Source organism: Carassius carassius, chromosome 46, assembly GCF_963082965.1.
Source record: "Carassius carassius chromosome 46, fCarCar2.1, whole genome shotgun sequence".
NCBI classification, from domain to species: Eukaryota; Metazoa; Chordata; class Actinopteri; order Cypriniformes; family Cyprinidae; genus Carassius; species Carassius carassius.
Window position 1 is genome coordinate 26,341,628 of NC_081800.1, and position 26,159 is coordinate 26,367,786.

The 26,159-nt window shown below is 40.7% G+C and overlaps 2 protein-coding genes and 1 long non-coding RNA gene across 3 annotated transcripts in view; 1 reads left to right on the forward strand and 2 right to left on the reverse strand.

Annotated features, from left to right (window-relative positions):
- On the reverse strand, positions 1 to 608 carry LOC132129527 (uncharacterized). Its single transcript, XR_009428538.1, has 2 exons — positions 485 to 608; positions 1 to 399 (listed from the first exon to the last, which is right to left on the reverse strand). It is a non-coding gene; the product is annotated as an uncharacterized LOC132129527 (long non-coding RNA).
- A 1,826-nt stretch (positions 609 to 2,434) lies between these two features.
- Positions 2,435 to 10,438, forward strand: LOC132129558 (SH3 domain-containing protein 19-like). Its single transcript, XM_059541182.1, has 14 exons — positions 2,435 to 2,746; positions 4,156 to 4,195; positions 5,367 to 5,407; positions 5,524 to 5,569; positions 6,551 to 6,683; positions 6,761 to 6,940; positions 7,489 to 7,801; positions 7,883 to 8,245; positions 8,783 to 8,850; positions 8,943 to 8,992; positions 9,075 to 9,243; positions 9,617 to 9,697; positions 9,795 to 9,961; positions 10,222 to 10,438. The coding sequence occupies exons 1-14, from the start codon at positions 2,689 to 2,691 to the stop codon at positions 10,436 to 10,438; spliced, it is 1,926 nt and encodes a 641-aa protein (XP_059397165.1). The 5' UTR covers positions 2,435 to 2,688.
- Positions 10,439 to 15,326: 4,888 nt separating this feature from the next.
- LOC132129570 (serine/threonine-protein kinase DCLK2-like) overlaps positions 15,327 to 26,159 on the reverse strand; it is a 19,125-nt gene continuing 8,292 nt past the window's right edge. Inside the window, exons 4-15 of the mRNA XM_059541197.1 lie at positions 26,039 to 26,125; positions 25,783 to 25,865; positions 25,637 to 25,712; positions 24,875 to 24,977; positions 24,747 to 24,804; positions 24,126 to 24,245; positions 23,887 to 24,033; positions 22,987 to 23,120; positions 21,664 to 21,838; positions 21,231 to 21,311; positions 15,750 to 15,842; positions 15,327 to 15,512 (exon numbers count right to left, since the gene is read on the reverse strand). Of these exons, the coding sequence (XP_059397180.1) occupies positions 15,462 to 15,512; positions 15,750 to 15,842; positions 21,231 to 21,311; positions 21,664 to 21,838; positions 22,987 to 23,120; positions 23,887 to 24,033; positions 24,126 to 24,245; positions 24,747 to 24,804; positions 24,875 to 24,977; positions 25,637 to 25,712; positions 25,783 to 25,865; positions 26,039 to 26,125 (1,208 nt within the window). The 3' untranslated portion in view covers positions 15,327 to 15,461. The remainder of the gene's footprint in view (positions 15,513 to 15,749; positions 15,843 to 21,230; positions 21,312 to 21,663; positions 21,839 to 22,986; positions 23,121 to 23,886; positions 24,034 to 24,125; positions 24,246 to 24,746; positions 24,805 to 24,874; positions 24,978 to 25,636; positions 25,713 to 25,782; positions 25,866 to 26,038; positions 26,126 to 26,159) is intronic.

Genomic DNA, 26,159 nt, shown 5'->3' on the forward strand with positions numbered 1-26,159 from the left:
GTAATATTGCATATAAAATTATATCTAAGTATGAAGTAACTTGCGCAATACAGTAAATATTGTTACTCAACCCTAAATCAGTGAAAATGTTTGGCTCAGTTTACAGAAAAGTGTACGTCACACATCCTTTCATTATGATGCAACATAGTTTCCTCTTCAGATGAGTATTTAACATATTTATTATTGTGGGGATTAGTGTGTAAGTGCTATACACACACACACACACACACACACACACGCACACACACACACACACACACTGGTCAGAGTTTGGGATCAGAATGATTTATTATGTTTTTTTTTCTCACAGAAATAAATGATATTTTAAAGGATATTAAAATAGAAACCATTATTTTATATATTTTATTTTGATAAGTTTGAATTATTACTGATTTTTGACTGTAGCATCACTACCAAAAACCACGTGTCGACAGCAGGTGTCGCTGTTGCTCTATAATACCCTGCAGAGACACTGAAATACAACCTTTTTTTGTTTCAAACAGTTCATTGAACAATAATAAATGAAGTACCTGAAGCTGACAATGAAGTAACTGTATAATAATTAGCACAGATGATTAATTTATCGCTGTAAACGCGCGTGTGAGGGGCGGACACGCGCCGCGGAGCGTCAGACGCGCGTGAGGACCAAACACAGCAGAACGGTAGGAAACTTCACTCCTCTTATTATTTCTCTTTAACTATAGCGATTTATTTTTAGATACGTGATCTGAGTCTTTCGTAGAGTTGTTTTATAAACGCAGTAACTTTGGAATCAGATCTGAAAGTTCCTGTCAGTGTTTAAAAACTAATTATGATTTAATAACGTAATAGTATGTTTTTTTACATAGAGGTTATTAATATAGGCTGAAATATAATGTTTTTTTATAGTGTAAAGGTGATCTTATGGTGCATTGCTCGTTAAAAGTTAGGCTGTTAATATAATATAGAGGAAGATCAATCTTAATTATTTTTACTATATTAAAATGCATTTATTTTTTACATTCGTTAGTCGAAGTTTTCAGATCGGCACTTCGGAGCCTGTTCGCGACTCGGTTGATTCAGATCGGGACTTCGGAGCCTGTTCGCGACTCGTTTGATTCAGATCGGGACTTCGGAGCCTGTTCGTGACTCGTTTGATTCAGATCGGGACTTCGGAGCCTGTTCGCGACTCGTTTGATTCAGATCGGGACTTCGGAGCCTGTTCGTGACTCGTTTGATTCAGATCGGGACTTCGGAGCCTGTTCGTGACTCGTTTGATTCAGATCGGGACTTCGGAGCCTGTTCGTGACTCGTTTGATTCAGATTGGGATTCGGAGCCTTTTAGCGACTCGTTTGATTCAGATCGGGACTTCGGAGCCTGTTCGTGACTCGTTTGATTCAGATCAGGACTTCGGAGCCTTTTCGCGACTCGTTTGATTCAGATCGGGACTTCGGAGCCTTTTCGCGACTCGGTTGATTCAGATAATGGTTTCTATTTTAATATCCTTTAAAATATAATTTATTTCTGTGAAGTGCAGCTTTATTTTCAGCATCACTCCTCCAGTCTTCAGTGTCACGTGATCTCCAGAAATCAGTCTAATATGATGATATATTATTAGAATTATTAATAGCTGATGCCAAATATTATTTTGGAAGCTGTGACACTTTTTTCAGGATTCTTCGATGAATACATTTTTTAAAAGAAAAGTCGCGAACAGGCTCCGAAGTCCCGAACTGAATCAAATGCCTCACGATCCGTGCTTTGAAGTTATGACAAGTTATGATAGTAAAATGACAGTAATCAGTGTTTCACCCAAGTTTTCAAACATTTACACTTCAGATTTATCAATCTATAATATCTATAACACCTGTGAATTTCCGCAGGGAAGTTAAATCCTTAATATCTCGCAGTTAGTGCGGAGTGACTCCAGTTTATATTATCTTTACTGGTTTGTTACATCAGAGCGTTTGGTTTGTGGTTTGATTCCTCTGTTCCTCAGTTGTGCTGCTCAATGTTTTAGTGGTGACTGTGACTAATTTTATTTTTCACGATTCACAGATCAATAGAAAGATAGAAATCATCTGTTTTTACACTGGATAAATTTATTGTGTCCATGCTGAATAATAATTTAATAATAATAATAATAATAATAAAACCCCTGCAATGTTCTGGGAAAGTTAATAATAAACAATTAAAATAAATCGATAAAAAAAATCCCCAAAATAACCATGAGGTGATGTTTTATGTTGGTTCCTTTTCAGTTGTCACCAAATAAACAAAATAAATAAACGAAAAAAAGCTCTACAATGTTCTGTAAACGTTTATTTGGTCTTATTATTCTGCACTTTATTCTAACATGTGGAAAATTAGTAGCCTACATCTTGACTGGTATGTATTATTATGTCTTTGAAAAAAACTGTTTTTGTAATAATCACACCTCCATGAGAAATCTGGCAGAATGCATGGAGCTGTTGGCATCCTCGTGCGATGTTTGGAGCCTCCCTTTTCTCCTTCACATGGACAAAAGAGCTTCCTGTTGACGTGCGCGCGACCTGACAATAGAGTTTCTTCAGTCGTTTCGATAGAAAACAGAAACTCGTCAGCATCGGCTTCTGTGAGGAGAAACTTTACATCCGAGTCCGAGGAGGAATGCAGTTCAGATCTGTTGTCGTGGTGTTTTAGTCGGTAAATAACCGTATTTCTCCGGTATGGCGGAGGCACGAGCTGAGGAGGACGAGGAGCGTCTGCGCGCGACACGGAGCGCAGGTACGCGCGAGCGACAAACAAACAAACAATTAAAATCCGCGCAGACGCCAATAACATTTTTTGTTATAATTTACTTTTCACCATTTGTAATCACCCTTAGCACTTGATTATTTAGTTAATTTTAACGATGATTTTGATACTAATACTTGTGAACTAATTAAAAAGGCATAGGTATTATAAAACACACACACACACACACATATATATATATATATATATATATATATATATATATATATATATATATATATATATATATATAAACTAAAGTCAATTAAAATTATGTTTAAATGTATAGCTATTATTCAATTTATTTAAATTTTCTGGTCACATACCATTTCTTTTTAGTTTTATTTGATTATATTTTCAGTTAGCTCATAAAGAGGCATCATAATTTTATATATATATATATATATATATATATATATATATATATATATATATATATATATATATATATATATATAAAATAATAAGGACAATTATTTAATAATGTGAGTGTGAAAATATAAATAGTGATACTTTTGTGTGTGTGTGTGTGTGTGTGTGTATATAAATAATTATCGCTATTTATATATTTTTACATCATTAAGTAATTTTACTAATTATTAAATGATTACTATATACTATTTATGTTCTTTGGTTAAATTTACAGAAATTTCTATTTTAAGCCATGTATCATTTCTGTTTAGTATTAAGTATTATTATATTTAAACAGCATACTAATAATAAAATGATATATATATATGTGTGTGTGTGTGTGTGTGTGTCATTTAAATGTAATATAATTTAAAAGAGTGTTATGCATTTGTCTGCTGGTTGTTGTGCAGTAGTGTAATTTATTTCTGATTGATGGATTGTTGTTTCCTCTGCATATGATATGAATTGTGAATCTGCTTTGTCCTGGGCTGAAACTGTCACGTGGATTTCAGTTTCGCTGCAGTCTCTCAGCTCTGTTTCTTCAGGGGAATTCCTCAGTCCAACCCTCAATATTCATCAAATAAACACACAGTGTGTCCTGGATGTGAAGAGAGCCGTCAGCTGATTCACTAGTGGTTTATGTTTCTGTAAAGTGTGTGTATGGAGACATGAGCAGCTAAACCTGCAGCTCTGAGTGTGTCATGTGACCCGAGTCTGAGGTCATGTGATCATGACCCCCCCCCCCCCCCCCCCCGTGTGTCACACTGTGTGTCTGTGGTTTGTTGTAGTGTCTCAGTGAGAGTGTTTCTCTCTGGGATCATGTCAGTGTGCAGGGATCTGTCAGTAACAGCCTGATGAATCGTCAGGCCTTTTCTGTCGAGAAACATCTGAAATCTGCTGTTGTCACCGCTGAACACTGTTATTTATACAAACAGAGTCATTATTGAGCCATTCTGTGTGTGTGTGTGTGTGTGTGTGTGTGTTTGCAGAGCATTCAGACAGAAACAAACCTGATCCGCGCCACTCCAGGTAAGAGCTAAATATTTGTTTTGATCAGTATGAGGAAATTATTTGTATATATATATATATATATTTATATTAAAAAATACTATTTAGCATATTTCTACACATTGAACTCCTTATGACATCACTGAAAAATAAACAAATTGATAAAAAAATTTTTTTTTAAAGCATTCATGCCTATTTTTTTTTACGTTTATAATTTTGTATTATTATTTAACACATTTCCACCCACTTCACTTCTCATTAAAGCACTGAAAAATAAACAAATTGAACATAAAAATGATAAATAATTTATGCCTATTTTAAGGTTTTTATTAAATTTTTTAGATAATTTTTAGATTTTTTTTATTTATTTTTTGCCAATTTTGCACATTTACATTCATGTAACTACAGCACCAGACAATGAACAGAAATAGATCATAAAACTATAAAGTATTTATCAACTTGCGCATTACAGCACTGAAAAATAAAGATAAATGTTTATACCTAGTTTAGAAGTTTTTTTATTATTTATTTTTTACATTTATGTATTTATTTATTTATTTATTTTTACAATTTTACACATTTCTTAACATATTTAACTCAAAATTACAGCACTGAAAAATAAACCAAAATAGATCATAAAATTACAAAGTATTTAAACTTCATAAAAATATGTTGTACTGCCTGTAATTTATGTTGATTTATAAGTCACTGTGTTACATTATTATTATTTATTCATTTTTAAATGACTGCATCGCAGTACAAAGCATTGTGAATAACATAAAACTAAAAACTCTGGATGCATAAAAAAAAGACAATTTGGACGAAAAACTTGATTTTTAAATGTAAACCTTAATTTTTGAATCCAAACATTAATAAGGATCTTGATTTGATTTATTTTCTTCATGCAAGAATATTTCTTCGTCTTGCTTAGGGGTGAAATGTGATTTTAACTGTGTTATAATTAGCTTTTCCTGATTGTAAGAAGTCAAAAAGTTGTGTTTTGTGTTCATTGTGTGTGTGTGTGTGTGTGTGTTTAAGGAAAGCCTGTGTCTGGGGGGTTTGGGTGTGGTGTGTGTGTGTGTTATGTAACCGTAAAATGTGTTTCCAGTCATGTCACTGGAAAACAACGGGGAAAACTGGCCTTGAGTCATTAAATCAGTGGAAAAAATCTGTGTTTCTCTCACTTTTCCAGCCAAGGGCCGCTTTCCTCCATCACAGCTATCATCAAACGCAGTGAGTCCGCCTGTCGTAGCATGTTTTTGGCAATTCGGTGTGTCTTGTACGTGCTGTCAGATGTTTGCATGCCAGTTTGGTTTTTGTGTTTGTGTGTTTTGTTGGAAACTACACAGCATCAGCGAGAACGAGCTCTCCGAGTGACCCTCAGCGAGAGCGCAGGTCAGATTACGCCTCTTTGATTTTGCTTGATTTTTACTTTCGGTTTCATTATTACCTCTTCAATCTGATCTCAACCTCTTTGCTGACACTGTCGTTTCCCTTGTAAACAAACCCATGTGATTTATTAGGGACAAAAATACTTGTATTGTTGTGCTTGAATTAGAGCCACAATTGATCGTTTTAATTTGTGTGTGTGTGTGTGTGTGTGTGAGTGTGAGTGTGTCTGTGTGTGTGTGTGTGTGTGTATATAGCATGACCTTCTTATAACCAAATAAAAAAAATCATTAATATTCTAAAGAATACATCAAAATAATAATAAATCTGTTACTTTTATGAATTAGAGTGATGTTTCATGTTGTAAAAAGTGTGTTTGTTTTATATTATATGTAATGTTGTTAAAAAGGATATTCTCGTCTGTTTCTTGTTATTTTATGTCATTAATTTAGCATTTTCAGTGTTTTTTTTTCAGGAATGTATGTAATTTTTTAAATATATTTAAATAACCTCTGATTGTCACATTAATACCAATTAATTAAATGGCTTCGGATTTTAAACATTTTCTCTTTACCGGGGTTCTTATAGTTAATTAAAACAAAAGAAAGGTACTAAAAAAAATCTATTTAGTTTATCTACATGTTTAGTTGGTGTAGTAAAATAACTAAAACTGAAATAAAAATGTATACATTTTTTTTTTTTTTACAAAAAATGTAACTAAACATATAAAAATACTATACTGATTAGTATAAATACAAATTAATATAAAAAAAACTAATTCAAAATATGTATTAGTAAATGCATATTATTATAAACTGTAATAGTATCTGAACGGTACTAAAATATCACATAGTGAGACTCATAAAGCATGTTTCATGCCTTCATTCAGCTCTCATTCTAGTTCTGCGAGGGTTATTAACTAGTTGTTTTAAACGGGGGATCAGATTGAGGAAGGTGATGTTATTAACACGTCATGTCATGCAGCAGGCGTCCACAAATCACCATCCTCTCTGCTGAACCACTGCTGTCCAATACATGGTTCCCAGGGGATTCTGGGGCCTTTCCTCCAGCCCCGCCCCCGGCCCCGCCCACTTGGGCTGCAGGCTCGGCGACAGTGCAGGTGGGTGGAGCTTCAGATACATGTGTGGAACCTTTCATGTATTTGATTGATTGATTGATCGTGCTCCTCCTCCCCAGCTCCCGCCTCCTTCCTACGAGCAGGTGATCCGAGAAAAGAGCCGTGAGCAAAGTCTTCACCCCTCCGCCTCGTTATCTTCATCTCCATCATCTCGTCACTCTACCAGCACCATCGACACGCAGACACACAAAGACTCCCCCGGCCCACAATCCTCTGCTGCTCGTCCAGGTATGAAGACATGAGATCAGGCATCACATGCAATGGTCAATTTTAAGATTTTGTTTCCATAACTTGTCTTCTTTCAGACTAGTGGAAAGAAAATAACCATAATATGCATTTTTAAGTGTTTATTTTATTGCACTTTATCGGTTGCCGTCTTCAAAGGTTTTTCCTCCACTTTAGCAACACTTACACACACCAAATTTTACAGTATTATTGTTTCTCTCTATATTCTGAAGGTTTTTACTGAGGGGTTTGTTAATATATAATTTGGATTGATTTATATGACATATACATATTATTCCTAAAAACATGCCAAATTAGTTTCCTGTATGTTGACAGTATTTTCTGATTTATGGAGTTATAAAAAAAGATGTCTAAAGTCCCCCTCTATAAAAACCTTTAACTCTAATATGTCAACAAAATCTAATTAAAATTTAGCTCCTTGCTTTATTCAGTGTTCAGATTTATTTTCTGTAAATGTATGCAACTTAGGGCATATTTAAGTAGATAATGCATCACGTCCAGACGGACTTCGATGACATCATCGATGACATCACTCCCATAGACCATCACCACCACTTCCACTCAGATCAACCTCGATTCCCCAGGTGACCCGATAAAAGAGGCACCGAGCGTACGTCCCAGACCTCGGCCGCGCTCCAGAGTCGCCCTACGACCCAGCGAGGACGTCCTGGACCAGCCGATGATGAGGGAGGTGAAAGTTCAGACTCTTGTGCGTCTGAAGGATGACGGCGCCGAGAACATTTTCGCCGGGTTCGATGATGCTCCGTCGGACATCTCCAGCAAATACCTGAAAGACCTCCTGGAAGTGTTTGGTTTAGACGCAACACCTGTCCAACATGAAGAAAGTCAACAAAGTGATGCAAGCAATATAGAAAAAGATGAAAATCCAGGTGTTTGCGATGCACCATGCACCGTTATAACACCTGAACCTGTAGAACCATTAAATAGACCAAAACCACGACCTAGAACTCAGAAATCGAAATCCCAGCTCGCCCTAAAACCATCTGTCTTTGAGGTTTTTGATGCCAGTGAAACTACTGTTGAGCAAAACCCCCCCAAACCCCTGAGTCCACCAGTACCAGCACCCAGACCCCTTCTGAACAAACTCCAGAGTCTACCAGAGTCCAGATCTTCTCCATCCGCCAAACCTTCACCAGCCGCCCGTCCTGACAGCACTCCTCCCGGGCAGCAGATGGCAGCGGAGGTCTCCAGCTCGTCTGAGAGCAGAAATTCAGATGATCAAGCTATAAACGCTCCAGTGAAAACATCAGCAGTGACTGACAAGAACGCTGGAAAACGTGAGTGGTGTCTGGTAAATTGTTGGATTTCTAGTTTACTTGCTAGTAGGGATGCACGGTTTCAGGAAAATTTTTATTGCATTTCTTCTGAAAAAATTGTGATTAAATGCAATAAAAAAAAAAAATAAGTTCAAGGTTTGCTTTGCTTGTTGGCACATATTGCGGAAAGAATCGAATTGTAAAAATTGTGATCACAGTAAATGCAGTTTGCTTGTTTGCAGAATTCAGAGTAATAACCAACTGTATTCCCCCCCCCCAAAAAAAATGCTACGCAAATTGTGGATTAAATTAAATAAAATGTTTTTGATTGCAATAAAAGCAATTTAAAATGTGGTTACCACAAACCAATGAGCTGTTTGTGTGTAAATGAACACAAAGTCATGCTTCACTGATACATGTAGTGCATGTATTTAATTAATTAAATCACAGCACATTAAGCTATATTGTGATTTTGACATTATTTAGATTTATCTTGCAGCCCTAATGTCTGCTTATCGTCTCAATCAAAACTTAATAAACACATGTGATTATATCCAGGTCCGTCAGTCCCCAAACACTCCCGACCTCCTCCACCTTTGCTGAGGAAGACACGGTCCACCTCACAGGTGAGTTATAGCTGCTTATTAACCACCTTTATGAGGAAGTTCTCATATTAGCTTGAGTATTTTATGTTGATGATGATTGTTTGTGTGTTCAGGTGGATGTTTCCAGAGCTTCTGACACCTCCACTCCTCCTCTCCCTTCAGGGTACTGCAGCGTTTTTACTCCAAAATCGGGTGTCTGTTTTGTTTTTTTTCCCGTCCATCATACTCTGTTTTTATCTCAGCAGCGGAAGACTCCTCCCACTCCGGCCTCCTCCAATCAAAGTGACCAAACCTTCAGGCTCCTCCTCCTCCCCCGCTGCGACCAATCAGCTGCCAGGCAGCAGGGTGCCAAAGCGATGCCCGCCCCTCCCACCCCGACCCAAACCAGGACATCCACTTTACAAGCGCTATTCTGTGAGTACTTGAGAAGAACTCTAGGAAAATTTCCTGGGTGTTATTTAAGGGTTAAGTGTTTGTCGTCATTTACTGCCCACGATGTCATAATAAACCTGTAAGACTTACGAGCTATTGTTTACCATACAGTGAAGGTGGATTGTGATCATGCATTTTATTCCAAGCCTTCAAAAAAGTGTTAAGTAGACATATAAAAAAGTATCTTATTAAATAAAGCTAAACTTATAAATATAAAAAATAGTAACACTGTTCTGAAATCTTGTGATGTTATGAGTAAAGGTCAGACGTTATTATCTGATGATCTCTTCGTTTTTTAAATCTATTTATAAATGAATAAACGGCATATAATGCTGTTTATGTGTTTGTGCACAAGAGCAAAGCTCTTCAAGGAGAAGCAGAGCTGGAGAATATCAGCAAAGAGCAAGAAGATCCATATGAGGAAACATCTTTCCATGTCAGTGTACACACACACACACACACACACACTCTTGCTAATTATGCCAATGTTGTAGGCTGTATTTCATGTCATGAAATATTATTTCCTCCTTCAGGAAGAGCAGCACCTGATTGTCCTGGATGATGCAGTCCCACAAACACAGTTGAACACACTCCATGACCGCTGGCCCTCAGAGGTCAAAGGTCAAGATGTGACTGACAGTGGGCTTCTGCTAGACGACGAGCCCTCAGAGCAGCAGATTCAACAAAACCTACAGAATAGGTGAAACATGCTGAGAAAAAAAAGATAATTTATTAGCAAATAAATCTACGCTAACTTGAAGCTATCCTAACTGATGCAATACTATGCTACTAACTAACTATGCTTCTAACAATACTAACATTACACTAACAACTATGCTTATTAACTACATAGGCTACACGAAATAATATAAGTAACTAAAAATAATATCAGTCACAAAATGGAAGTATGTAAAACTTTTACAATCCATAAACAATCAACTCCCGTGTTGCTGTTTCCAGGTGCGTCGTGGCCCGTTTTAGATTTGAGGGGAAGGAGGGGGAGCTGTCCTTCACTGAGGGTGATGTCATCACTCTAATAGAATATGTAAATGAGGAGTGGGGGCGTGGCCTTCTGAACGGACAGACCGGAATCTTTCCTCTCAATTTCATCCAGGCTGTAGAGGAAACTGAAGCATTGCCAAAAAAAACGTCTTTGGAATCTGGCTCTGGTAAATAAACATTCTCCCACTTAATTTCCAAGTCAATTCAAGTCACCTTTATTTGTATAGCGCTTTATACAATAGAGATTGTGTTAACGCATTTTTGCAGTGTTAAGCAGGAAAAAGGTGTGCCTATAATGCAAGCGGATAATAGAAAGCAGTCCGTTTATCGGTTAAAGTCAGTTCATTGTTAATGTTATTGTCCAGCTCAGTTAAGTTCCCTTACAATAGTGTCTGTGGAGTCAAGTCAACTATGCCAAAGGCCACAGTGGCAAGAAGCTAAGATGACCTCGAAATAAGAATGAAAGAGACTAATATTAGCGTAGATGCCATTCTTTTTACAATGTAGCAAGTACGTTGGGTGTTATGGGAAGTGTTCCCGGTTCCTGGTGACTTAATTAATGCAGCCCAACAATCTTTAAATGGATTTGATTTATAGAAATGTGATGGTGTGTCATGTGCAGTGTTTGGGGAAAGTTACTTTTAAAAGAAATGCATTACAATATTGCGTTACTCCCTAAAAAAGTAACTAAATGCGTTACTTAGTTACTTTTTATGTAAAGTAATGTTTTGTTACTTTCGAGTTACTTTTTAAATCTGAGCAGGGCTTGGTTATTTTTAATATAAGAAGTTATATTTATAGCAAATGTAAAAGCCCTTTCACACCACAAAGTGTAATGAATAAACCTCAGGCTGAAGGAAAAGTAAATTTTCATCTGTACAGAAGAACACAGAAAAAGAAGGTTCAACAAAGTTTTGATATCACAGCGGACGTGAAGGACTGTTATGCGATATCAGGTCGCACAAGTATTGAGGAGCTAAACCATTCAGGGCTTTATATGTCATAAAAGTCATGAACATGCATAAGGTCATGAACATATGAATTATGTTCATAACATAACTCCTGCAACCCATCCTGTAACTCTCCAATCAAGCGCTCTCACCATTCACACCTCCTGCATCCCCCCTCTCCCCCACACCTGCAATACAGATCAGCGAGGATGCGGTGCGCCAGGTCTTCAGGAAGCAGAAAAGGAAAAAAGCACCAGGCCCAGATCATGTTACACCAGCCTGTCTGAAATCCTGTGCTGACCAGCTGGCCCCCATCTTCACAAAGATCTTCAACAGATCGCTGGAACTGTGCGAAGTCCCTTCATGCTTCAAACGCTCCACCATCATCCCCATCCCAAAGAAACCCATAATTACAGGACTAAATGACTACAGGCCTGTGGCTTTAACATCCGTAGTCATGAAGTCATTTGAAAAACTGGTGCTGGCTCACCTGAAGGACATCACTGGACCCTTGCTGGATCCTCTTCAGTTTGCCTACAGAGCAAACAGGTCTGTGGACGATGCAGTAAACATTGGACTGCATTATGTTCGATGCTACAGAGCACTGAGCGCCAGAACGACCAGACACAGGAACAGTTTCTTCCCTCAAGCAATCCATCTAATGAACACTTGATACTGACTGTGGAACATACTAAACTATTTATATTTATATACACATACACTTATTCATCTAACACACATACTTTGTGGACACTTAAATTTTGCACATAATACACCTGTACATACATAACTGCTTTTTGTAATATACCTGCCATACAATTGTCAATTTGTATATTGTCATTCTTTACCAACTTATTTGTATTTTATTATTTTATTATGTGTTTTTTGTTCTGTCGCTGTTATTCTGTTGTACTGCGGAGCTTCTATCATGAAAACAAATTCCTCGTATGTGTAAACATACCTGGCAATAAAACTCATTCTGATTCTGATTCTGAATATCACAAATACTAGAACCATGGTTTTCAAAGGAAAGATTGCTATCTAATAGCACATCTAGATTACTAACTGATGATGAAGAATTAACGGAGCAGCCATCAAATCTTAGACAGCTTCTAGGTTATTACATGCAGAGGTTTTTGGTCCAGTAATTAATACCTGTTTTTTCTGAATTTAGCAGGAAGGAAATATTACTAGTCATCCAGGTTTTAATATCATCTTCCATTCCATTGCATTCATCGAGCTAAGTTTCTTGATGATATCTCTCTAGGGTTACATGCAAATTATGAAAAGCAGTGGTCCTAGTATTAAGCCTTGTGGTACTCCATACTGTACTTGTGATCGATATTATACCTCTTCATTCACTCTATGAATTAATGAACAGTCAGATTAATAAAATTTTAACCATGGTCATGCATTTCCACTAATGCCCAAATAATTGTCTAGTAATGTCAAATGCAAATATATAGATATATCATGCATCTCTAGTCTGTGTGTGGTTATCATAAATTTATAAGCATGAGAAACATTTGATTGACAGGCCATCTCTTTCTCTCAAGCACCCCCTGCAGGAGCGAGAATCAGAGGACAAGCACTTTATGATTTTACTCCTGAGTGTGAGGATGAGCTCCAGCTGAAGGTCTGTCAGAGATTTACTATAGCATTCATGGAAAAACCTGGAAATGTATAGGAATTTAAAAAATGGTAGTTTCCAGGTCCGGAAAATTCATGGAATTAAAAAAAAGGTCATCAAAAATAAATATTTTTATACACACACAATAATTTATAAAATTGTAATGAATGTATGTTGTATAAATTTATGTTTGAAAAATTAAGTATGTAAAATATGTATATATTAAATACTTTTTAACTGTGTGTCTGTGTGTGTGTATATATATATATATGTGTATATATATTTACAAATATATTCATATATAAAATATATGTAATTCTAAAACAGTTGGTTTCACTGATTTACAGTAAGTACAGAAAGATCAACAGCATTTGTAAAGTGTGTGTGTGCAGGCAGGAGATGTGGTGTGTGATTTGGAGGACATGGATGCTGAGGGGTTCCTCGGAGAATCTGGCGGGAAACGTGGCATGGTCCCCAAAAACTACATCCAAGTGCTGCTGGACCCCTGAACACACGGGCCGTCCTGTCATGTGCCCGATGAGCGTTTCTGCATTTTGCCTTTTATTAGATCATGTAATACAGTTAAATGAGGTTAGTGAGGGGATGTTTAAAGCGTGTTGATCTCCTGTACTGATGTGTGTGTGTGTGTGTGTGTGTGTGTGTGTGTGTGTGTGTGTGTGTGTGAGAGAGGCCAGATTAACTTGTTTACAGTTTTAACCAACATTAAACTGATCAGTTATGTAAATATCAATTAAATGTGTTCTGTCCTTTATTACCCCATCATGTCGAGGTTTTTCTTTTTCTGTACAATACCAGTCATTTATGATTTACTGGATAAGGATTTAATTTTATATATTTATCCTTATTTGATGAAATATTTTAGAGCCTTGTAATAACTAGTAAAATGTATATTCAGTATAAAAATGGCCAAAAGTTCAAAGTTTGTGTTCAGTAATATTTTTAAAATGTTTTTGAAGTCTCCTCTGCATTTATTTGATCAAAAGTACAGTAAAAAAATTTTAATATTTTTTGAAATTTAAAACATCTGTTTTCTGTGTGAATCTGTGTTAAAGTGTAATTTATTTCTGTGATGTGCAGCTGTATTTTTAGCATCATTCCTCCAGTCTTCAGTGTCACATGATCTTCAGAAATCAGAATAATATGATGATTTACTGCTAAAGAAACATTTCTGATTATTATCAATGGTGTGCTGCACAATATTTTTGTGGAAACTGTGATGCATTTTATTTTTCAGGATTCACAGAAGAACAAAAAGTTCAAAAGAACAGCATTTATTTGAAATTTAAGTCTTTGTAACATTATAAATGTCTTGCGTCCTTGATGAATAAAATTATAAATTTCTTTAAACGTTTCTTTTTTTTTAATGACCCCAAATTTTTGAACAGTATTATACTTGATGTTCCATGTCCAGAAACCATGTTTGGTTATCCACTGTAGACTGATGTTGAAACCACACAACTATTATTTTTACCAAATTCTTTTGGCCTACTGCAGAAAATACAATTAAAAACAATTCTTTAAATGATGCTTTTTAATTTAGATATTTTAGAAAGTTGTGAAAACCAGGTTGTTTCAATGACAAAGTGGCTGTATTTAAGTATCATCCCATAAATAGTGATTTTGAGGAACGGTCACATTAATGCAATTAAACCCAAAAAAGTGCATTCACACTTCATTTCAAACACCATTCACATGCAATAAAACACACAGACTCGTGTTCATCTCAGGGTTCATCAGCTACTCATGATGTATTGTTGCAATACAAAACAAAACATGAAATAAATCCATAATTAGAATAGGCCTAATTACGAGGAGCTTAAGGTCCCGAACAGCCACCGTACAAAAGTCAATACCGTTAATACCATATGCGGCCGTTCAGAAAAACTTTAACTTAACAGTTCTTCTAAAAACAGAGGCATTTCATGGAGATAAAAACACACACACACACACTCGTCCTCATTCACTAAAGACTGAAGTTTTGGTGTAAAGCAAAGTCATACACTTGTAACACATCTGGCAACACAATTCAAATGTCTTGTTCTCATTCAGTTCAGGTATAAAGATGCAAATGTCTGAAATGAGACTCTAATGATGCATCTGATCAGACACCAACACTGACTCGTATGTACAGAAAGAAAAGGGGCAAGAGCAGGACACAGTGCAGTAAAAGTCGAGGTCGCTGGTTTAGTCGAAGCCCTGCGTACAAACCCAGACCAGAAGTGAAGAAAACAAACGCGAAGACTAGATTCTTGCATGATCTTAAGCACAGGTTTACATGCTCTCATAGACAGCAGATGATGAACCTTCTTCTAGGAACGTTAATAGAATGTTTTTTAAATGTTACTAGTTTTGGAATGTTCAGAGACATTCAAAAGTAACACTGCCATAATTGTTTGCAAAATGATCAAACAGAACCAAGAAAAACGTTTCTGGAAATTAACAAACCGGATGTTTAGAACACTGAAATATGAGAGCTAAGTAAAATCAATGGCTGACTTCGCACACACAACACTAATAAAAGGGAATGAAGATGAGATAAAAAGATGAAGAGAGAAGGTTGTCCGGTCTGGTCTGGGTGTTGAGGTTTGTGTTCACGATCAGGGTTTCTCTTCTTCTTCGCCTCCAGAGAGATTACTGCCAGCTGTCATCTACACAGAAACAATCAGATGTTACACTCAACATTTACAACTATCTTCTATAAGTATGTCTTCTTTGGCACTTTTGATCAGCTTAATGCTAAATAAAAGTAATTTCTTTAAAAATAATTCATAGATATAGGATACCCTGGAGATGATCCACCTGTAACAGAGGAAACGAGACGCAGTGTATGAGCTGAAGGTAATTATGGTATGTAGAGTGTGTGTGTGTGTGTGTGTGTGTGTCACCTCAGCCTCTGCTGCGGTGCTGTTGTGTGTGTTTTCTGATTCAGCTGCATCTTTGTTCTCACACTCCATGTTGGTGTCCATCACAGCATCGTCCTGCTCAGACGACAACATTTACATAAGAGTCCGATTTTATGAAAGAGTCTCTTCTGCTCACCGAGGCTGCATCGATTTGATCAAAAATACAGTAAAAATTCTGAATTATTATACTAATGTAAAACGTCTCAAGGTTACGAATGTAACCCTGGTTCCTTGAAGGAACAAGACGCTGCGTCAAGCGCTTTGGGGAATGTCCCTGACGAGACCGACTCTGAATATCGTGTGCAATCTTTCTAATGGAAGGGTGTGACGTCATGGGCGGGGTGACGTAGCGACCAGGAAGCTATAAAGGCACCTGCCACGCAGCTGGCTTCAGCTTCGTGTAAGGAAGCAAGCGCCGGCAGGGATGCCGGGAGTATGGCTCTGCGACGCAGCGTCTCGTTCCTTCAAGGAACCAGGGTTACATTCATAACCTTGAGACGTTCCTTTTTCAGGAACTCGAGCTGCGTCAAGCGCTTTGGGGAACGATGTGCCCATGCTGCCAGACTTCCAAATCCCTGCCTAGTGTGTATCCAAAGAGCACAGCTAAGACGAGAGAACAGAAGAGCCCGGAGTGGCTCGCATATCAAGGTCATAAAATCTGGCAAATGTGGAGGGCCTGGATCATCCCGCAGCGTTGCAGATGTCCAAGAGGGACACACCTGCTAGAGAGGCCTTAGAGGCAGAAATACCCCGAGTGGAGTGAGCCTTGGCTCCCAAAGGCAGGGGAAGACCAGAGGACTCATAGGATACATTGATAGCCTCGACTATCCAACGACTAAGGGTCTGCTTAGAGGCAGGAAAACTTTTTTTAACTCTCTTTAGAGAAGTAATAGCCAGTAACAGGGCGGTCTTAAGGGTCAGATGTCTATCTGATATATCTTGAATTGGTTCGAATGGAACTTTACAGAGAGCCTCTAACACCACAACCAAGTCCCACGGGGGAATACGGGACCGTACTGGAGGTCTCAGCCTCAGTGCACCGCGGAGGAAACGTGTAACTAGGGGGTGTCTACCCACTTACTGACCGTTGAAAGGGACGTGGTAAGCAGCTATGGCCGCCACGTACACCTTTAAGGTGGAGTAAGTTAACCCCACAGAGAGCCTAGCTTGGAGAAACTCAAGAACTGTACCAACTGGGCAGTTAACAGGGTCAAGCTGGCGGTCTCTGCACCATGAGGTGAAGAGCTTCCACCTCAGGGCCTACAGTTTCCTCGTAGAGGGAGCTCTGGATTGGAGGAGGGTCTCAACAACCTCGGTTGAGAGACCAGAAGCTATGAACTGTGCCCCCTCATTGGCCACACCCACAACTTCCACAACTCCGGGCAAGGGTGAATTATTTTGCCCTGCGCCTGAGAGAGTAGATCTGTCCTGATCGGAATCTCCCATGGAGAGCCGTCGAGGAGAGAGATCAGATCTGGGAGCCATAACGGGCCTGACCAGAACGGGGCTAGTAATAGAAGACGGACCCCGTCCCGGCGTACTCTCGCCAGAACTCCCGGGAGCAGAGCGATAGGGGGAAAGGTGTACAGATGAAGCCTCAGCCTGGTCTGTACCATAGCGTCCAGTCCCAGAGGAGCTGGATGAACTAGAGAGAAACAGAGGGGACATTGCAATATCTCCTGAGTCGCAAAGAGGTCCAAAAACTTTCCATATCTACTTTACCACATCGGGGTGAAGCCCCCCAGGCCTTGGCCCCTGTCTCGACAGTATGTCTGCTCCCACAGTCCATCTCCCAGGAATATACACTGCTCCGAATCAGAGGAGTTTGTCCTGGGACCACAGAAGGATCTGGTGTGCCAGCTTGTACAAGGGGCGCGAATGCAGTTCTCTCTGGTGACTGATATAAGAAATCGCCAATGTGTTGTCGGTGCGCACCAACACATGGGGACCTCTCAGGTCTGGGAGGAAATATTTCAATGCTCGATGCACAGCTAGCATCTCTAGACAACTGGTATGCCATGTCAGATGGCGACCGCTCCACAGACCGCGGGCAGGGTGGCCGCTCATGGCCGCACCCCAACCGGTGAGGGACGCGTCTGTCGCTAGCATTACACGGTGACCAAGAGCTCCCAGCACCGGGCCCTGATTCAAGAACCAAGGTTTCATCCACATGTCTAAGGCACGAAGGCATTGCCGCGTGACCTTGATAGTTCGTAATGGATTTCCCCTCGGGGAAAATCCCTTGGTCTTGAGCCACCACTGTAGGGGTCTCATGTACAGAAGGCCAAAAGGTATCACGTTGGACACAGCTGCCATAAGCCCTAACAGTCTCTGAAACTGTTTGACAGCGAGTGACTGGCCTTCTTTGACTCTCTCAACTGATGTGAGGATCGACTCAATCTGAGCAGGAGACAGACGTGCCTGCATCGTGGTCGAATCCCACACTACGCCTAAATAGGTGGTTCTCTGAACTGGAGAAAGTACACTCTTCTTGGCGTTTAGTCTCAAACCCAGCTCCCCCATATGTGCGAGAACAACATCTCGATGTCTTCTTTGGAACTATGAAATACCGGCTATAAACTCGGACTCCCTGTCTAGAGGAGGGACCACCTCAATGTCCTCCTTCCTTAATAGGGTATTCACTTCTTGTTCCATAACCAGAGCCTGCCGGGGGCCGACTATTGTCAGTGTAACCCCGTTGAATGTCGGCGGTGGATGGCCGAACTGAATGCGATAGCCTCTTTCTACTGTGTGCAGGACCCATTGAGATACATTTGGCAGTAGTTTCCACGCTGCTAACTAAAGTACTAAGGGAATCAGTCTCTCGAGACTGACCTCTGGTGTAAGAGGCCCCTGAAGGGGCAGCGAGCGTCTCAGCTCCGCTACGCTCATGGGCGGAAATAACTGAGAGCAGTGCTCGCTGGAAGCCGCTGCACCCTGAAACTCTGGCAGGGTTGGCAGACCCACCTCCCGAGGGCACTGAGGTGAGACGGGCACCGTGTAATGAGGTGGACACCGCTCTACCCCAGTAGGGGCCGCCCTCTGTAGTCGTGACCGAAATGCGTCATGACTTCTTGGCCGTGGACTTCCCAGCCTGAAGTACGCTCCATCGGATTCGGATTAGGCTGAGAAGTCACTGGCCCAGATTGTTGCTTTAGCCTCTGGTCCCAAAGCGGCAACGCTCTGTTTGTATGCAGAGGGGGCTGCTCCCGCCCAGCAGTCCCTCCAGTACATCTAACTTCATGAATCAAATAACTCATGAATCAAATATTCCTCAGAATTTAATGCAATCAAACAATCAGACAAGTAAATACGGTCTGGATTGTGATACAATACACATTGAAGTGATATATTGAACTTCTCGAAGTTAGATAACAGTCATCATATTCCTCAGAATTTAAAATAATCAAACAATCAGACAAGTAAACAAAGCTCAAAAAGCTCCTCAAAGCTCGCCGACGCCCTCCGTGTCAATCTCCTCGGAGAAAGAAAGGCAGAGCGTCAAGCCCGATTGCTCGGGGGGGAAGAACCGAAGCTCAGGATTCCGAACCCCGGAATCGGGCAGATCTGGTGGGTAAGGTAGGAGATAAGGACGTGCCCGTCTCCATTCCTTCCAGCAGATCGATCTGCGAACCCAACGAATGCCGGCGCAGCTCCACCTCGGCGAAAGTGGGACCGGTATCGCGAGGAACGCTGGCGAAGGCTCACTTCTCGAAGAGAGCCATCCGGGTCCGGGGTCGAAGCACACATGAAATCATACGCAGCGCGCTTTGATCCCGGGCAGACCACGCACAGACCGTGTGTATCCCCGCCTCTAACGTTTAGCTTTGTTGAGTAGGGAGGAACACACAATCTGAACGCGGTCTGGATTCACCCTTCAGATGCCAGTCTTAGCTTTGCTCTTTGACATACTATAGCTACTTAAAGCAGCTAATAGTGACAAACGACAATAAATAAGACTGACAAGACAGAAAGACATGCACACACAGAGCGCTTGCTGAAGGACAAGAAGCTGAAGCCAGCTGCTGCGTGGCAGGTGCCTTTATAGCTTCCTGGTCGCTACGCTGTCGTCAACCCGCCCGTGACGTCACACCCTTCCATTAGAAAGATTGCACACGTTATTCAGAGTCGGTCTCATCAGGGACGTTCCCCAAAGCGCGTGACGCAGCTCGAGTTCCTGAAAAGGAACAGCTGTTTTCTATGAATATCTGTTAAAGTGTAATTTATTTCTGTGATGCTCCGCTGTATTTTCAGCATCATTCCTCCAGTCTTTAGTGTCACATGATCTTCAGAAATCAGAATAATATGATGATTTACTGCTCAAGAAACATTTCTGATTATTATCAATGTTGAACACAGTTGTTCTGCACAATATTTTTGTGGAAACTGTGATGCATTTTATTTTTCAGGATTCACAGATGAATAGAAAGTGTGTGTCCGTGTGTGTGTGTCTGTGTCTGTCTGTGTGTGTGTCTGTGTGTCTGTGTGTGAGTCCGTGCGTGTGTGTCTGTGTGTGTGTGTGTGTGTGTGTGTGAGTCCGTGCGTGTGTGTCTGTGTGTGTGTGTGTGTCTGTGTGTTTGTGTGTGTGTGTGTCTGTGTGTCTGTGTGTGAGTCCGTGCGTGTGTGTCTGTGTGTGTGTGTGTGTGTGTGTGTGTGTGTGTGAGTCCGTGCGTGTGTGTCTGTGTGTGTGTGTGTGTCTGTGTGTTTGTGTGTGTGTGTCTGTGTGTGAGTCCGTGCGTGTGTGTCTGTATGTGTGTGTGTGTGAGTCCGTGCGTGTGTGTCTGTGTGTGTGTGTGTGTCTGTGTGTCCGTGCGTGCGTGCGTGTGTTTGTGTCTGTGTGTGCCCGTGTCTGTCTGTCTGTGTGTGTGTGTGTTTGTGTCCGTGTGTGTGTCTGTGTGTTTGTGCATGTGTGTGTGTCCGTGCATGTGTGTGTGTGTGTCTGTGTGTCCGTGCGTGCGTGCGTGTGTTTGTGTCTGTGTGTGCCCGTGTCTGTGTGTGTGTGTGTGTGTGTGTCCGTCTGTCTGTCTGTCTGTCTGTCTGTCTGTGTGTGTGTGTGTGTGTCAGTCTGTCTGTCTGTCTGTCTGTGTGTGTGTGTGTGTGTGTGTGTGTGTGTCTGTGTGTGTCCATGTGTCTGTGAGTGTCCATGTGTTTGTGTGTGTGTGTGTGTGTGTGTTCATCTGTCTGTCTGTCTGTCTGTGTGTGTATGCATGTGTCCGTGTCTGTGTGTGTGTGTGTGTGTCCATGTGTTTGTGTGTCTGTGTGTGTCCGTGTGTGTGTGTGTGTGTGTGTGTGTGTGCGTGTGTGTGTGTCTGTGTGTGTCCATGTGTTTGTGCGTGTGTGTGTGCGTGTGCGTGTGTCCATGTGTGTGTGAGATAGAGTGTAAGTGTGTGTGTGTGTGTGTGTGTGTGTGTGAGAGAGAGAGAGAGAGAGAGTGTAAGAGTGTGTGTGTGTGTGTGTCCTCACCTGTACCCAGGGATGTTCCAGCACCTCGTCAGCCGTGTAACGAACATCAACATTCACTTGCAACATCTTCCCAATTAAATCCTGCAGAAGATACATCAGATTCTTATGAAAGCTTGTTTTCTGCCACAGAATAAAAGAAGCTAGAAACTAGAAACTAGTAATTGTGACTTTTTTTCTCAGAAGTTCACATCTCGCAGTTCTGATTTTTTCGTGCTACAAAATTAAAAAAAAAGTAGTAAAGTTAATTGCACAATTTGAATTCAGAATTGCAAATTTGCGTTGCAAGAAACAAAAGTCTGCATTGTGAGATATTAACTCGCAACTACCTTTTTTTTAATTCTGTGGCTCAACATTTCAAAATTTGAAAGTAAACAGTAAAAGTGGGCGTTGAGTGAGCGTTTGTTCTGTGTTTGTGCGGTTGTTCTTTGCAAACCTTAGCAGAGAGGCTGATGTTGTCCCAGTACGGCGAGGGAAACTCCAGTCTGCCCAGTAAGATCTGATCGAACAGCTCCTCCTGCAGGTTCTTCTCGCTGCGGAACGGAGGAAAGCCACACAGGAGGATGTATGTGATCACACCCGCAGCCCAGATGTCCACCTTCAGCCCGTACCTGCAGCACACACACACACACACACACACACTCCTATGAACACTACACACTCCAGCAGCAGCACAATCTCTGGTTCTAAGTTAGTCGCACTAACCTTTAAAAAAGGAAATGAGCTTTGCTACAGATGATATAATCTAATAAAAAATCAAAATGACAGAACAGAAAATGAAACAAAAAAAAGAAAAAATGAAAAATTCAAACTAATAATAAAAACATTATAATAGTACATCAATGATAATAAAATAACACTGGTACAAAAGCGATGAGGGTTTTTGATGCACTGCAAAATGCCTATTTTTATTTCTTTCTTTATTTACACTATTTCTGTGGTAAGAAAACTAGGATTATTATTCTATTTTGCATTTCCAGTAAATGTGTCTTGATTCAAGTAAAATATGTCGATATTTATACTGGAAAACACGACAAAAATACACAGAAAAGACATCACTTATACACAAAGTATACACTAAGGATGAAAGCATTAAAATTATATGAGAAATTAAATTAATAATTCACTATTAAACACCTAAAATCCTTAACAAAGAATCACTGAATCATTTTTATGAACTGCTTCAGTGATATGCATCATCCAAGTGAACCAGTTCACTAAAACTAATCATAAGAAACAGTTTGCTTAAACTTTGCATGTGTGCTTTATGTTTTTATGGCTCATATTGACTGATAGAGTGAGAATATGAAGGGAAAAAACAGCTTAGGTTTATTCAGAGACACAAACTGAGCTACAAATATGAATTTGCTGCAGATGCTGATATTTATGATGATATTCTGCTGCTTGTGATGTAAATCAGATCATTCCTCCGCTGAGGAACAGTGAAAGTAAAGCTTCTGGAAACAAACGCTCCTCAAAAGATCCTGAGGATCAGATTTGAGACTCTGAAACATGATTGATGGAGAATCAAGTAAAGCTGAGCTGCTTCAGTCCAGGAAGAGTTCATCTGGAGATATTACTGACCTTATTCTCACCTTTACTTGATCACAATCAGACAAGATCTGACTAGAGCTACACTAAAAGATCTCTGACTGGATCGAACGCTCTGATAGAAGACGTGCAGGAGATTGTGTGTGACAAGACCTCAGAAATGTAATCGGATATGAAACTTTTAGAGGTCTTTTAGGATAAGTTGTACCCGCTCTCTGCGATGATCTCCGGGGCGACGTACGTCGGCGTCCCACACACGGTGTACAGCGGTCCCTCCACCTCCGTCGCCAGCCCAAAATCACCCAGCTTCAGAGACTTAGTGCCATCAGGATACTCACACACCTGCACACACACCACAGATGAGTGTTTGTACACAGTGTGTGTGTGTGTGTGTGTGTGAGCAGTGAGTGAGTGTGTGTGTGTGTGTGTGTGTGTGTGTGTGAGCAGTGAGTGAGTTTGTGTGTGTGTGTGTGTGTGTGTGAGCAGTGAGTGAGTGAGTGTGTGTGTGTGTGTGTGTGTGAGCAGTGAGTGAGTGTGTGTGTGTGAGTGTGTGTGAGCAGTGAGTGAGTGTGTGTGTGATTGCGTGTGTGCGAGTGTGTGTGTGTGTGTGTGTGTGCGAGTGTGTGTGCGAGTGTGTGTGAGCAGTGTGTGTGAGCAGTGTGTGTGTGTGCGAGTGTGTGTGAGCAGTGAGTGAGTGTGTGAGTAAGTGTGTGCGAGTGAGTGAGTGTGTGTGTGTGTGCGCGAGTGTGTGTGCGAGTAAGTGAGTGCGTGAGTGTGTGCGTGTGTGTGTGTGTGTGTGTGTGTGAGTGTGTGTGTGTGTGTGTGTGTGAGTGTGTGTGTGTGTGTGTGTGTGTGTGTGTGAGTGTGTGTGTGTGTGTGTGTGTGTGTGTGTGTGTGTGTGTGTGTGTGCGAGTGTGTGTGTGTGTGCGAGTGTGTGTGAGCAGTGAGTGAGTGTGTGTGTGTGTGGGTTTGTGTGTGCAGGTGTGTGTGTGAGCAGTGTTTGAGTGTGTGAGTAAGTGTGTGCGAGTGTGTGTGTGAGTGAGTGAGTGAGTGTGTGTGTGTGTGTGTGTGTGTGTGAGTGTGTGTGTGTGTGTGTGTGTGTGTGTACCAGCAGGTTCTCTGGTTTAATGTCTCGGTGCACGATGTTCATTCTGTGCAGGTATTGCAGTGCTCCGGTCAGGTTGAACAGCATGGCGCTGGCGTCCCGTTCCGTGTACTTTGTGGAGGAAGTGATGGCATCAAACAGGTCACCTCCCTTTCGAAAACACACAACACTGTCACACACTACTCATACTAGGACTGCTGTGTGTGTGTGTGTGTGTGTGTGTGTGTGTGTGTGAGACTGACCTTCACCAGCTCCATCACCAAGTACAGTTCAGTGGGCATGTCCAGCTCCTCTATTAGCATGATGATGCTGGGGTGATGAACCCTTCGCAGTATCGCCACCTCATTGGCTATCAGGTGCTCCTGTCAACACCAATCAACCAATCAGAATCACTACTTTGTTTTCACTGTTGTGTGGTGACTGGGTGCTTTCAGCTGATTTCCTCTTGAACTGAACTGCAGTCAAACTATTTCAAAACTAGTCAGTTAAGCTACAAACTCGATATTAAAGCACAGTTTCCATCTAACATGTATTTTGAGCTGCAGCTAGTCCCATTAATTGAGTGTTTCAGTTAGCAGTAAACCTGGATATGTTCTAGATTTGTTTTGGATATTATAATTGGAATGAAAATATGGATATTTTATTTGTAAAAATCCTACTTTTTTCACTTATTTCAGTAAATGTCATCAAACTAGCATCTGTCATGCAAACTGATTCACTGTCTGGAAGCGCTCAAATCGGATCATGCATCTCAAATCCTTTTTTCTGATTTAAAATTTTTTTGTTAAACAATACAAAACATCAAACCATGAAGGCAGTACAGTTATAAAACTCAAAACACAACATGCTGTTGGAAATCGTACCTTGCCGCTGCACTTGGCCTTGTCAATGATCTTCAGCGCATATTCCTGTCCTGTAGACCTGAGAGCAGAACACATGACATGAGATCTCAGCCATTCACATTCGTTCTAGAGATAATGAGTCTTCTTACCTCTCCACACACTCTCTGACCACAGCGAAGTTTCCATCACCGATCACCTTCCCCACTTTATACTTCTCAGTGATGACGGACGACTGAACTTCATTACTGTTCACTGCAGAGAGAGAGAGAGAGAGAGAGAGAGAGAGAATGTCACAATGACAGCCAATCAAAACACACCTGGTGTTTAATATGCAGTTATGTGGGATTATGGACCAATAAGATTCCACTCTGGGCGGAGCTACTGCAGGGCTGAGTTATTGTAGTACATCAGCTAAATGTAAACTAGCTGAAAGAAAATGCTTCCCTTTTCAATTTTTTTTATTTTTTCATTTTATGTGTGTGAGTCAGTGCCTTCGTGTGTCTGTGTGTGTGTGTGTGTGTGTGTGTGTGCTCTTGTTTTTGTGTCATATCAGGACACAACTCTGTATAATGTCATGGGTATGACACAGGTATTACAAGGAGAGGGTGACTTATGAGGACATAACCCATGTCCCCATTTTTCAAAACACTTATAAATCATACAGAATGAGTTTTTTTGAGAAAGTAAAAAAGCACAAAGTTTCCTGTGAGGGTTAGGGTTAGGTGTAGGGTTGGTGTAGGGCCAGAGAATATACAGTTTGTACAGTATATAAACCATTACACCTATGGGATGAACACACTTTACACAAAAACAAACGTGTGTGTGTATGTGTGTGTGTGTGTGTGTGTCTTTGTATATGTGTGTGATTGAGTTAGTGTGTGAGTGTGTTTGAGTGTGAGTGTGTGTTTTACCTTCAGGACTGAGGTCTTCTTCATCGTTGAGGTCTCTGGAGGGCGTTGGGGATGCAGACGCTTCATGAACGGATGTCTGAGGAGTACAGATTATGTCAAACACACACTCAGAGCACAGGTGTGCAGAGCCACACACACACACACACCTTCCGGCTGTGTTGAGTCCCGGGGCTGCAGGGTGACTGCGATGACTTCATCGGGGGAGAGTCGCTCCTCGGAACCTCATTGGCTGAAAAACCATCAGCAGACACTCATGAGTAACCAATACTTTAATACAGCTCACAGTGACAGAGTGTGTGTGAGTGTATGTGTGTGTGTGAATGAGTTAGTGTGTGTCTTTGTGTGTGTGTGTGTGTGTGTGTGTGTGTGTGTGTGTGTGTGTGTGTGTGTGTGTTAGTTTACCGGAGACGGGTGATTTGGAGCGCGGGACGCCGGAGGTTTTGTATGCACTAGTCTTGGGAGGGACTGATGGTCGTGACTTCTTACACTCTGAGAGACAGACAGACAGCTGTTAGTCTGACAG